Genomic DNA, 13,076 nt, shown 5'->3' with positions numbered 1-13,076 from the left:
CATACCATCCAGGCCTGGTCTTGTGGACTTCTTTTATTTCCAAAGTTGGAAACCCCATTGAAAGGATGAAGATTTGCAACAATAGATGAGATGCGAGAAAATTTGCAGACAGCATTTCGAGCGATTTAGCAGGAGACATACCAAGACTGCTTCTGGAAGTGGAAATGGTATTGGGAGGGAGGGAGGGGGAGAGGGGGGGGTGGTGTATCAATTGCGGAGGAGAGTACTGCGAAGGATAGCATTCACAATAAGTAAAAGGTAAGCACAGAAAAAATTTTGTGGAAAATGTTTCAGAATTTTTTGAACAAAACTCCTCGGTCACTTTGCCTACTAACGAAACACATTCTCTGAATGTTTCACTAACGAGAAAGACAAGCAAAACAGAATTCCATTTACCCATCCAGTCATCACACATCTCATCAACTTGACAATTGTTATCATGCCTCTGCTATATGGCTATGAAATCTCGAAACTTTACTATTACGAAGGCAAGAATTCAGAACACTAAACAGCAGAAATTTTTCTGTACTGCAAATATCTAATGGGACCACTATGTAATGAGTGCTAAACATTTCTTGTCACATCATAACTCCACCTCGCAAACTCTGCAACACTGCCACCATCAGACAATGTTTCTCCTCAACACACATGGATTTAAAATCAATAGCTTCATTATCACCACTGCTGCACAACTTAACTTCCTACATAATCACAAAACTGTCAAACAGAATGTATAATACCATTTGGTAAAGATGATTCTTCCTCCCAGCATCAGTACTTCACAATTTTACAAATGGGAACTTGGTCTGCAACATGCACTTGTCCCCATAACAGTTATGACCCTATATTGTGCTAATTAATCACTTCCAATATTGCCAGAAAATATAAAGTCCGGTGACAGTAGGGCATTAGTGCCTGGAGACAGTGGTCATGTGAGGTGTGTGTGTGTGTGTGTGTGTGTGTGTGTGTGTGTGTGTGTGTGTGAGAGAGAGCTGTGTGAATGCGAATGAGTTTTCTACTTCTGAAAAAGGGCTTTGTCAACAAGCTGAAATATTTTTAGCATTCTTTGTCACTGTGTGCCTTCTCTGTATGGTGAGTAGCAGTCAATCCTTTCCATCTGGCTGGTATTCCAAATTTTGTCTCAGATTTGTTGCTCTCTCACCCATTCCTAAATTGTAAGGTTCTCAATTGTCGTACTATAATAATTTCTTTATTGATTTCACTCTTAAGCTATTTATGTTATTTTCTCCCGTGCCTGACTATGCTGAGTAACTGTCTTGTTTAATGTTGAATTCATACTGTTTCTTGTGACGATCGGCAGTGTTTTACTGAAAGAAGGTTTCTTGGTTTCAAATAGTAATGTTTTTGTGTGATTTTCTGCCCAGCTCTGGTGTCAACTGATAAGAAGAACTGTTTCTTATGTATATTTCTAACACATTAATGCGCTGAGCAATGTATCAACAATACCTGCTAAGAAGCTTCCAAGCCTCAGTCTCAGAAGCTCGGTTTGGCTTTGGGCTGGCAGGCTGACCATGATGTCGCAGATTGAAGACAAACTCAGAACAACTACCGCTCCGAGCACGTCTCCTCTGTGATCCTACTGTAGGGGAGTCACCTCCAAAAGCTGAGTCAAAAACGTCCGTCTCCTCTTCTGACAAAGATGGTCCATTGTACAAACCAGTCATCAGTAGACCAGCACTGCTCTCAACTGTGTAAAACAATGTATGTATTTTAGCACAAAAAGTACTTTGTAACTGTCATTTCTTTCAATAGAGCACACATTTATCTGCTTCCACATTCTAGCATGCCAAAGTTCAACCAATTGACCTCAGTTGTATTAAATGATCTCAGCACATTTGCAGCATTACTTCTTTATAGGGTGGTAGGCTGGACTGGATTTTGCAAATTGTAGAAAGATACACAATCAAAGACAACGAAGAGAATTAACACAATAAGACTATCAAAACCATTTAATACAACAGTTTCATTGTGAAAGCATTTTTGTTTATTCTAAACTTAAGTTCTAGGTTTTTGAATTACAGTTATGGCACAGTTACATGTGTTATTTACTATACCCACGGGAGTTAATGATAACACACAACTAATGCCTGTGGGAATTGCTTAGCTACAGAGCGCTCCGCGACATAACCCAACATCAAGCGACACACCCCTCGCAATAAACTGCCATTAATAAAACAGAGATACAACTAGCTGCTTCGCTTCATGATGTTCAGTTTTGCTGTAAATATACAGGGGATAGGCAAAATAATGTGAACTGTAGTAATGGGGTGGTAGTGTTTGACGGTCAACAATGCAGGTACGGCACATGTCGTACTGGACTGTGAGTGTTCAGTACCAATTGCGCATTAGTAGAGGTTGTTTACGAGCAGAGCACATTTTGTATTTGCATTCAGAGCCCGAGGTTGATGTGCAATGGAAAGATCTAACAGAGTTTCAAAGAGGGCAGAATGTGGAGGCCCGATTAGCTGGAGCATAAGTAACCAAGACAGCAAATTTACTGAATGTTACAAGAGCAACTGTTTGAACAGCATGACAGCCTAAACAAAACATGGAAGGACATCATTGTGTGAATGTAATAGTGGGCATAAATCAAAACTAAATGACAGAGATTGCCATATTCTAACGTGAACTGTGTCAAAACAACACAAAACTACAGTGGTTAAAGTGACTGTAGAGTGAGCTGCTATACTGAAACCATCAGCAATGACAACCAACACGAAGAAGTATAAAACAGGGTGTCAGTAGCATAAATCTTGGACAGCTGATCAGTAGAAACATGTCACATGGTTCAGCGAGTCAATGTTTTTGTTATTTCCAACATTGGGCCAGGTTAACGCTTGGAGAACGCCAAAAGAAGCCTGCAATCCTGATTGCTTGATTCCAATAGTTAAGTGTGGAGGTGGAAGTGTGATGGTGTGGGCAGCCATATCATGGCATTCTGCTGGTCCCGTAATTACTCTCAAAGGCCATGTTACATCCAATGATTATGTGAACATTTTAGGTGATCAGTTGCATCCCATGTTTCAAATGTTATTCCCCAAAAGTGATGCCATATTTCAGGACGATAATGCACCAATTCACACAGCCAGGAAAGTAAAATCGTGGTATGAGGAGCATGCAACTGAACTGCAGTCCCCAGACTTGAACATTATCGAGCCCTTTCGGGCGGTACTGAAGCGCAGACTCCGGAGCTGATTTCCATCTTCCTCTTCACTACAGGAGTTAGAAGAGGTTCTGATCAAAGAGTGGCACAACACTCCACTGAGGACTATACAATCATTATATGCCAGTATTCCAAGAAGAATCGCAGCTGTATCACGGGCAAATGGAGGTCCAACCCCTTATTAATAAATGATTCCCAAATAATTACAGGTGTTCACATTATTTTGGCCATTCCCTGTATCTTTGCCTTATGGGTCATCAGACTACATATTGCCAGGATTTTGTTTGTGACACACTCTGGAAGATTGCATGTAGTGTCTTTGATGTTTTTTGATAATACATCTTATTGTATCCCAACATGCTTAATATCAGTGACTTAACTGGCTCATTCATGACATAGCATTTGGAATTCAGTACTTTCTTTATTTGTGTTTTGTATACCCAATCGGTGTGAGTATCCAATAAACAGTAGTTCACAGTTATTATGCAATATGTCTGAAGAATGAAATGTGTGTCTTCTTTGTGGTTATTACCAGTTCCATTTTCTTGAAAACAGTTTTATTATAAAATAGCCTCCAGTGTTTATTTACTTGGTATTATTTGTTTATGCACATTCTGATTATTCAACTTTCTAACTTGAGTATTCTATTTATTTTTGCAGTGTTCACTTACATATGTTATTTTTGGTAGTCAAACATTTTTAGAAGTGTAAGTTAGGTTCAATGCCACAAAAGATCCTGGATCAACAGATTAACCATATCAAAGGCATTTCACAACCGATACAGACCCCTCGTCATAATTTTTTCCCTCTCCTGCTTCTATCCCACATGTTCATCTTATATGTTCTTATAACAGAGCCTTTTTCAAGTCTCATTTACTTTATGACACTACTTCATTGATGGAACAAAAATGTTAATTATACCATATCAAAGGCATTTCACAACCGATACAGACCCCTCGTCATAATTTTTTCCCTCTCCTGCTTCTATCCCACATGTTCATCTTATATGTTCTTATAACAGAGCCTTTTTCAAGTCTCATTTACTTTATGACACTACTTCATTGATGGAATAAAAATGTTAATTATGCCTGCAGTGGGCACGGGATCATCGAGCTGGGACCTTGAATCAGTACTAAAGTGTTTCTTGTTTATATGAATAACATCATTATTACATCACAATAATAGTTGTGTCTATACCATCATCCAGATGAACAGCTGCTCGAAACAAGCAGCATGCTGTGGATGCAGGCCAGTGGGCACAGAGGTATGCTGGGGTGGGGGGGCATTCATTCATCTGAACTTCTATGGGACCTGTGATAACAATCAAATGTGGCGTCGTGGCGTCATGACAGCTGTGGACCAGGTGAACATTATTGGACACCCTTTGACAGTGATGGCACCTTCTAGTAGAACCAGTAAACCTCCAGGCCATGATTCTTTAAAAGGATCGAACACCTATGTGTGAGACCGGTTTGATAGATCAGATTTTGTAAACAGTTCGTCTTACTTCTCACCATAGTCTCTATTGAGGGATACACACTTTGCCCATGTATCCTCCAACTTTTTCATCCCATTGGAAAAATAGGTTCTGTCAAACTCTGCAAAATACTCATTGACTGCAACTAACACTTTCTCATTTGATGTAAATTTCTTCCCAGTGAGCCAAAGCCTCCACGTCACTTGGGGCTAATTCAGGTTAATAGGGTGGACGAGGAACCAATTCAGAGCCCATTCATGCACTTTTACCATTGTTATTGCTGATGTGTGGGATTGTGCATTATCATGGTGAAAGAGAACTTTTCTGCATGCCACCCTTGGTCTTTTTTCATCCAACACAAGTTTCAAATGATCCAGTACTGAAGTATAATAGGTACAGTTATGGTTCTGCCTTTTTAAAGTAATCGATGAGGATTATTCCTTGGGGATCCCAAAAAGAGTACAGCCATCACCTTACTAGCTGACAGAATGGTCTTATGCCTTCTTTGGTGCACTTTCACCCACCTTTGTCCATTGTTTTGACTGTCATTTTGAAACTGGTGGGCAATGATAGATACAGGTCTCATCAGCAGTCACAAATCTGTGCAAAAAGTCTTGCTGATTGCAATTTAACATTGCCAGACACCATGATGAAATGTTGTTTCGGATATACTTTTAGTTGGCCTTGAGCAATTGTGGCACCCACCTCGCATACAGCTTCTTCATACCCAATTCTCCATGCAGCATATTATGTACTGCTCAGTTGAGATGCCTACAGTCTCAGCAATACCATGAACGTCCATTCAGTGGTCTCTCGTTACAATATCATGGCTTTTGTCAATGGTTTCCTTCATGATGACATCAACTCAAAGGCCGGAGTACCCTTCGTCTTCAGTGCTTGTCCGACCAAGTTTAAACTCATTAATCCAAAAGTAAATGGTCTTCAATGACGGTGCAGAGCCTGCACGAAATTCATCATAGCTTGTTTTGATTTGTGTGGCAGTCCAACCCTTCATATGAAAATGTTTAATAACAGCACGAAACTCTGTTTTCTCCACTGTCAATCACACTTGACAATTCCTCAATTCAGACAGCCATCAACAATGAACTGTACATTGTATATTGTCAGAATTCTTCATAAATCCTTGGAATAATCAAGCTTACCAACCATGAAGATGCATCAAAAATGTTCTTTTCTTTAATGGAAATTTACTGACTTATTAAAACTCTCTCGTGTAAAATATTTTATCTCCTGAACTATGTGGCATACATTCAGTGCTATACATGGATACTGCCTGCAAAATGTGCTGTCAATAAAGTAAGTAGTAAAGAAGTAATAAATTAAAATGCCATGCCTGACACTGAAGTTTTACTGCACGAAATGTAGTGAGCAACAAGCGTTTTTCTCTTTTCATTATTTTGTGTGTGTGTGTGGGGGGGGGGGGGGGGGGTTGGAGGGGGTGGAGGGGGCGGGGGAGGGGGGGGGGCGAGGGGGGAGATCATAGAGAAAAAGTTTGGAAAATATATGAAATTATATTTAAAGTTTGTTGTAAGTCATTAAGCGCTCTCATTCTCAAATTCTGGATGACTGTAGTCTGGATAATTTGAGCACCACGAGTTACTCTACCTCAACACATACAAACAGTTTCTAGTTTTAATACTTGCCCTATTGTAATAAACCTTTAGTAATATACATGACTTTCCAATGCCACAAGGCTAGAACTATGCTACTGTGGCTTCAGGAACTGATGCTGATATCTTGGTCACCAAATTCACCTGATGTGAACCCATAGAACATGGTTGGGAAACCGCTGGGCCCCATTCCCACACCCTCAAGCCACCAGCCCATAATTTATGGGAATCCTGTTACCTGTGCATAGATATCTGTTGCCACATACCTCCAGAAACCTGTCAAAGACATACTGAATTTGTATCTTACAGAATTGCTGATGTCTCACGTTTCAAAGGTTGGCCAACAAGCTATTAAGAAGGTGTTCAAAATATTTTGGGCTGTCAGTGCATTTCTGCACTTCTATATTTTTGACAAGCTAACAGTACCTTCTATTAAATACTTCCCTCAGTTTCCCCTTACCAAGTATCATTCTCATCTACTCCTATAACTTAAGTGTTATAGAGTTTATTTTCACTTGTTTTTATGATTTGGAGAAATTTTGTTTCATGTGGATTACAAGGCATATAATAAACATTTTTAACTTTTGCAAGAATAGGGGAAATTTGTCAATCTGACCATACTGTGGTCCACGTTTTCCTTCTTTACAATGACTTTTCTGAAACGGCAAAAAGTATATCAGATTTCACACAAGACACATTTAAAATTGCCACAATTTAAAATGTTGTATAGTGAATATACACTAATGGAAAATCAACTTTCTTGCCAATTTTCAATTACAACAACAACTTTCAATTATAGTGGCTGGTTGAAATGCCATATATTATACATACAATAACTTACATGGCTGTTGATGCAGGGGACGCACTGGTGTAAGCAAGGAAGTGCCTGAGGGTCTCACAATGCTGCCATGACGTGAGCGGAAGCGGTCAAATTGTGCGAAGCCTGAGTCAGAAGGGTTTGCCTTGCTCGCACATTTAACATCTGTAAGCAATATACAAGCCACAACTTCAACAGCGTATCTTCTGAACTCTTGTCTATTTATTAAAATTACAAATATGTAATAAAAAAGGGATACAAGGAATTCATGCTTAAGCACAGTTTTATTTAGTCTTTTACTTGCTAATAGCTAAAATTATTGATGCAGTAATTTCTGTCCCTTTCACTTCCCAACTGCTCTATTAACATTCAAACTTGCATATCTGCTACGAATTCCTGATTGTATCAAATATGTAGAGTATAGTAGCTACTGTATGGTATACAACACTTTTCTTTCTCCTGCATTTACATTCCAACATCACATGACAAAATATATGAAGGGTATTTGTTTGTTGTAGTGGTCTTCAGTCCAAAGACTGGTTTTATGCACCTCTTGATGCTACTCTGTCCTATGCAAGACTCATCTCCGAATAACTACTGGGTCATTCCATGTCAAATAACCTAACTTTGAACATTTTCCACACTCGATCATCATGGATTTCAACAAAATTGTGTGTCAACATTTACACATGTGTCTGATGACTATTGGTAAAGCTTAAGATGTGTCAAAGCAATACTGGCCAAGATATAGTCACTTGTTTGACTCTGTGCATCACTTTACACAAAGCGAGCATGAATTTTAGCTGTTATATTTCACGCAATATGTTGTTGAAAGAAATCAAATTTGAAGACATTGTACCACTAGACACATTTTCTTAATAATAATAATAATAATAATAATAATAATAATAATAATAATAATAATGAAAAGAATTGTACCAGACATATACACTCAGAAAAATTTAGACAAAGTCATCAAAAATTTAAAAGTTTGACTGATTACATCTCAAAGATTACAGGTATGATGAATGTGAAACTTGGTATGTAGTAACCTAACACCACAAGGGTCTCAAAGATAAAGCTTCATTTATGAAACACTTTGCCATACTGAATAAAATCCGTGCAAACTTGAGTATTTAGTAACAACAAAAAAATGTGGTATTTTCAACCTCATTTTGTAAACCACTGTGTTCCATAAAACTTTTCAAACTGGGCTCATTAGGAAGACCATTGTTTCATCCACCTAAAAAGTGTATTTGATTATCCAATGCACATTAAGTACACTAGATACTTTGAATCAAAATTGGTCATAAAAACTGCAGCATGACAACAATGTAAATTTTGGATTCTTATATCTTTTACAGCAAATGCACATTGAACATGAAAATTAATACACAACAGCTCCGTAGCACAAGGACGTGGAACACAAAATTTTATTCATCTATTTTTAAATATTCTACAAATTCATCAAAAAGATGACAATTTTTATGAAAAGGTAGAAACAGTGAATATCCTATACTTGTTTTTCAAATTCCATTTTCTATTACAATTTCAAAACCAGTCTCATCCAAAATAATGTATTTTCAGCCCCCCACAAAACAGTTGATTTAATTTCCAACATGGGTCAACAATGCTTAATAAACTGAGGCAAACTGGTTGGAAAAATCGCTCTGCAAATAAAGTTTTAACTTTAGTTTCTATATCTTGTTGATTACAGACATGATGAACATGAAACTTTGGAGACAACCACTTAGTAACATAATGTTTTCCCAGATAAAATGTCATTCACTTACTGCTTTCTAAATTTCCACAAAATCAGTTAAAACATGATTTTTGTAAAAATTACAAAAATAGATCATATTCAGTTTGCTTTTAGTAAATCTGTTTTATAAAACTGACTTCAAACTAACCACAGTTGGAAATCACATGTGATTTTCCAATGTCCACTAACAAACATGGAAATGATGGCAAATGTGATGGAATGTACCACAGCAACAGGCTACACTGCACCCACCTGTTGTCCATGTTTTGTTGCATGTGGTTTTTATTTTTAAGTTGACAAGCAATATCTCACTACATTGGATTGATCCATGGTGAAACTGTCAGGAATGGCTGCACAACATGAACCAGCAACCTCATTGCAATAGGGGTCAAGCCTGACAGCTGTGTAATACCGGCCTTAGGTGAGTTTCTTCATTCAAGTTCCCAAACCTCCACTTTCATTTCTTAATTTAGGTTCTAAAGCCCCCTGTGTTACAGTCTGTCTGCTTATAAAGTCACTTGATAAATACCTTATCTCCAATTCTCAAATATGTAGGAGTATCTCTTGTATGTGCCAAGCAAACAGCAATATCAATTTTGATTTTAAACTTCTGAACAGTGTAACATTACTGAGATATCAACTGAACAAAATGATGCACTGATAAAATTTATGCATCCTCAAGGCCCAGCTCATTCATTTCATTGGCACTAGAAACAAGATGCTTTTTGGGTAACACAACAACATCTCGTTTCCACACGCTTTGTTCCTACAATATCATCATCTGGCTGACAGTATCAATTTCCAGTAAAAGAACAGTAGAAAAAGGTTCAAAAATTTCAAATTAAATGAAAACTGCAATGTTGATAAATTTAAAATAAAAATTTATATTACTTTTTGCTTGCCACCTATGTGAGATACTTCTACAGATTTGAGGATCACAGATAAGTTATTTATCAAATGGCTTTATAAGCAGGCAGGTAGCATAACAAGGCTTTGTAACTTATATTAAAAAACCAAATAAGATGCTTGGAAACCTTGATGGAGAAACCCACCTGTGGCTCATACTGGATGGCTATCAGGCATGACCCTATTGGAAAGGGGTTGCTTGGTCATGTTTTGCATCCATTAGTGACAATGTCACCATGGAGCAATGCAATTTAGAAATATATTACTCATCACTTTAAAAATAAAAACCACAAGCAACAAAACATGGACAACAGGAGGCTGCAATGTAGCATGTTTCTGCGGTCCATTTACTACGATTTGCCATCATTTTCTGGTATGTAAGCAAACAATGGAAAATTAAGACACTATTTTCTGAATGCTTGAAAACATGCTTTGTCCAACTGTGGTTAGTTTCAGATCAGTTATATAAATTAGATTCACCAGAAAGCACACTGAAAGTGATCTATTTTTGTAGTTTTTACAAAAATTAAGTTTTAACTGATTTTGAGAAATTTAGAAACCAGTACATGAATGACATTTTATCTGGGAAAACCTTATGTCACTAAGTTGTTGTCTGAAAAGTTTCATGTTCATCACATTTTTAATCAACAAGATACAAGAACCTAAAGTTTTCATTTGCAGAGTGATTTGTAGGACTATTTTGCCTCAATTTATGTAGCATTGTTGGCTCATGTTGGAAATTAAACCCACTGTTTTGTGGGGTTCAAAACACATTGTTTCGGATGCGACTGGTTTTGAAGTAATAACAGAAAATGGTATATGAAAAAGAAGTATTGAATATAAACTATTTTCCCCTTTTCACAAAAACTGTCATCTTTTTGATGAATTTGTAGCTTCTTGCAAAATAGTAGGTGAGTGAAATTTTGTATTCAACATCCTTGTACTACCAGGCTACTGCATATTAAGTTTTATGTTCAGCATGTGTTTACTCTAAAAGATATGAGAAGCCAAACTTTAAATTTTTTCATGCAGTGGTTTTCTTGCACAAGTTTGAATCAAATTATCTAGCACTGTAAGCTCACTTTGGATAATCAAACATACTTTTTTAGGTGGTTAAATCCATGGTCTTTCTAATGAAGACAATTTGAAAAGTTTCATAGAACACAGTTGTTTGCAAAATCAGGTTGAAAATACCAAATTTTTTTGTGTTTTAACAAAATATTCAAGTTTGCACTTGTCCTGTAAAATTCTCTTCATTATTATTCTTCAGAGAAAGTGTCCAGTTGTACAAGGTGACTATTGCTTCGACAAACGTTAAAAATTTACCAATGTTCCATAAAATTTTGTTGAAATCTGTGATAGTTGAGCAGGGAAACCTAGGAGAGCTGACACAGAGTGACCTACTGTAACCTGCATACTTTTTAATCTGTTCACTGTATTCGTCTGTTGGTCTCGATTTACAGTTTTTAACCCACCACACTTCCCTGAAATACTAAATTGCTGTCTCTGCCAGTATTACAATGTCACTGCCAAATTCCAAAGTTTGCATTTCTTCTCCCTAACTTTAATTCCTACTCCAATATAACTATCTTAAGTGATGAATGTAATATGTAACTGCCTGTAAAACTGAAGCAGCTAATGCACACCAGTGAGGTGGCACAAGACTCAAAAGTAACTGGTTTAATGTGAAATGCTGAAAAAATTTTTCACTGCCATTATCTGGCCAGTATTGATAGGAAAGGAGTTGCTAGAAAATCATCAGATCTTGTGCCAAAGACCTGTGTTACAAACAGACCACAATAACAAAGTGAATGACAGTGGTTTACCAAAGAGCTACCACAGCAACAAATAACCAGCAAACAAAGTTTGGTTGTGCCTTCTGTTTTGTTCACTATTGTCGTATTACTCTGCGGGCAACAATTATAGCCACTGATGTGACTGTTGATTTGATTTTATCATGTTCAATTGTCAGTCACTTTGTTATTCTGATACAGGTGCAGACTCCAAATTCCAAACCTTTTTGCAGTGTGTCAAGAAGTGAGACCATGCAACACTATTGACGGTGATATGTCCTTGGGGTGTGAAAACCAAGCTTCTGTCTTGGTGCTATTTGATAGGAACTGGATATAAGCCAGCTTACATGTGAACCCTCTCTCTTCTACCATAACAGTCGACATCATAACAACAGCAACACAAGCATGAGTACATTGTACATTTACTCATCTGCCACTGAAATGAGAAGTTATAGTTAAGACACCTGACAGAGACATTGCCCGAATGTTGACAATAAGAAAGCCTTGTGTCAGACCTTGAGCTGTATGAGTAAATAAAACTGCTTTAAACTGTATGTTCTACTAAATTCTTAAATTAGAATTCCCATGTCACAATTGCTTCTATGTAATTTAAACAATTTTCCTGAAGCTACATAACCACTTCCCTATCAGTTCTTAGAAAAGTAAGAAATATATATCCACATCCATCTCACTTATTTTCAAAGTATTATATAAAAAAGATATCTGAACAGATCATAGGCACCTATGAGAATGAGTCTGCAAGTACAAATATCTACCTAGTACTGCACTGAAACATCAGTCAGTCATGCGGAGATACAAAACAACATACAATTACAACATTACAGTAATGTTCTTAGTTGTTACAATGTTTTAAATTTATCCTCCTACCTCATTCCCATTTTGTTCTTGGTAACTAATTAGATAGCATAATGCACACAGGTTCAATTAAATAAGTTTATCACACATGAATAAAATGAATGAAAGGAAAGAATATAAGCATGCTGAAGAATTTATAATTAAGAGACCAAATAATGACATATCATACAATGCAGCAAAAACAGACTGACAAAAAATTTATACCCAGAGCAAATTATACATGATTTTACTTACACTGATACATTACTAGGGTTAATTTATTTTACAACAGAAATAGCAATGCCAAGTTAATTAACTATATTGCTACATACTCAAGAAAGCTTCCAAAGTCAACTACACATACCACCAACAAGTTCTGTTTGCGTATCTGAAGTCACTGCAGGCTGAACTTCACGTGCATTGACACTGACACTTGAGCTGTTGTATCCTGTGTCGGTATCTGTCTGGTTGCCTAAGCAATAGAAGAAGCCAGCTACAATACTGAATCAGCAGTGCATGAAGAAGAAAAGTACTACAACAACTAGAGTGCAGAGAAATGAAATAAAACTGTATAAAACTACAGAACAGCCACATTCATACAACCAAGGATTATTGCCAAAACTACAGTGCTACCACAAATATTTCAACATT

General features: G+C 37.1%; 1 protein-coding gene across 4 annotated transcripts in view; it reads right to left on the bottom strand.

Moving 5' to 3' along the window:
- Positions 1-13,076, bottom strand: part of LOC126281424 (DENN domain-containing protein Crag) — a 292,659-nt gene that overhangs the window by 144,499 nt on the left and 135,084 nt on the right. For 2 of the 4 annotated variants that reach the window (XM_049980368.1, XM_049980369.1), the window contains exons 18-20: positions 12,790-12,897; positions 7,134-7,274; positions 1,468-1,708 (exon numbers count right to left, since the gene is read on the bottom strand). In XM_049980368.1, coding sequence (XP_049836325.1) covers positions 1,468-1,708; positions 7,134-7,274; positions 12,790-12,897 — 490 coding nt within the window. The remainder of the gene's footprint in view (positions 1-1,467; positions 1,709-7,133; positions 7,275-12,789; positions 12,898-13,076) is intronic. The other 2 variants (XM_049980371.1, XM_049980372.1) reach the window with 1 other exon arrangement.

The sequence above is a fragment of the Schistocerca gregaria genome, chromosome 7 (genome assembly GCF_023897955.1).
Source record: "Schistocerca gregaria isolate iqSchGreg1 chromosome 7, iqSchGreg1.2, whole genome shotgun sequence".
Lineage (NCBI taxonomy): Eukaryota > Metazoa > Arthropoda > Insecta > Orthoptera > Acrididae > Schistocerca > Schistocerca gregaria.
Note: the sequence above shows the minus strand (reverse complement) of the source record. Positions and strands in the feature narration are given on the sequence as shown.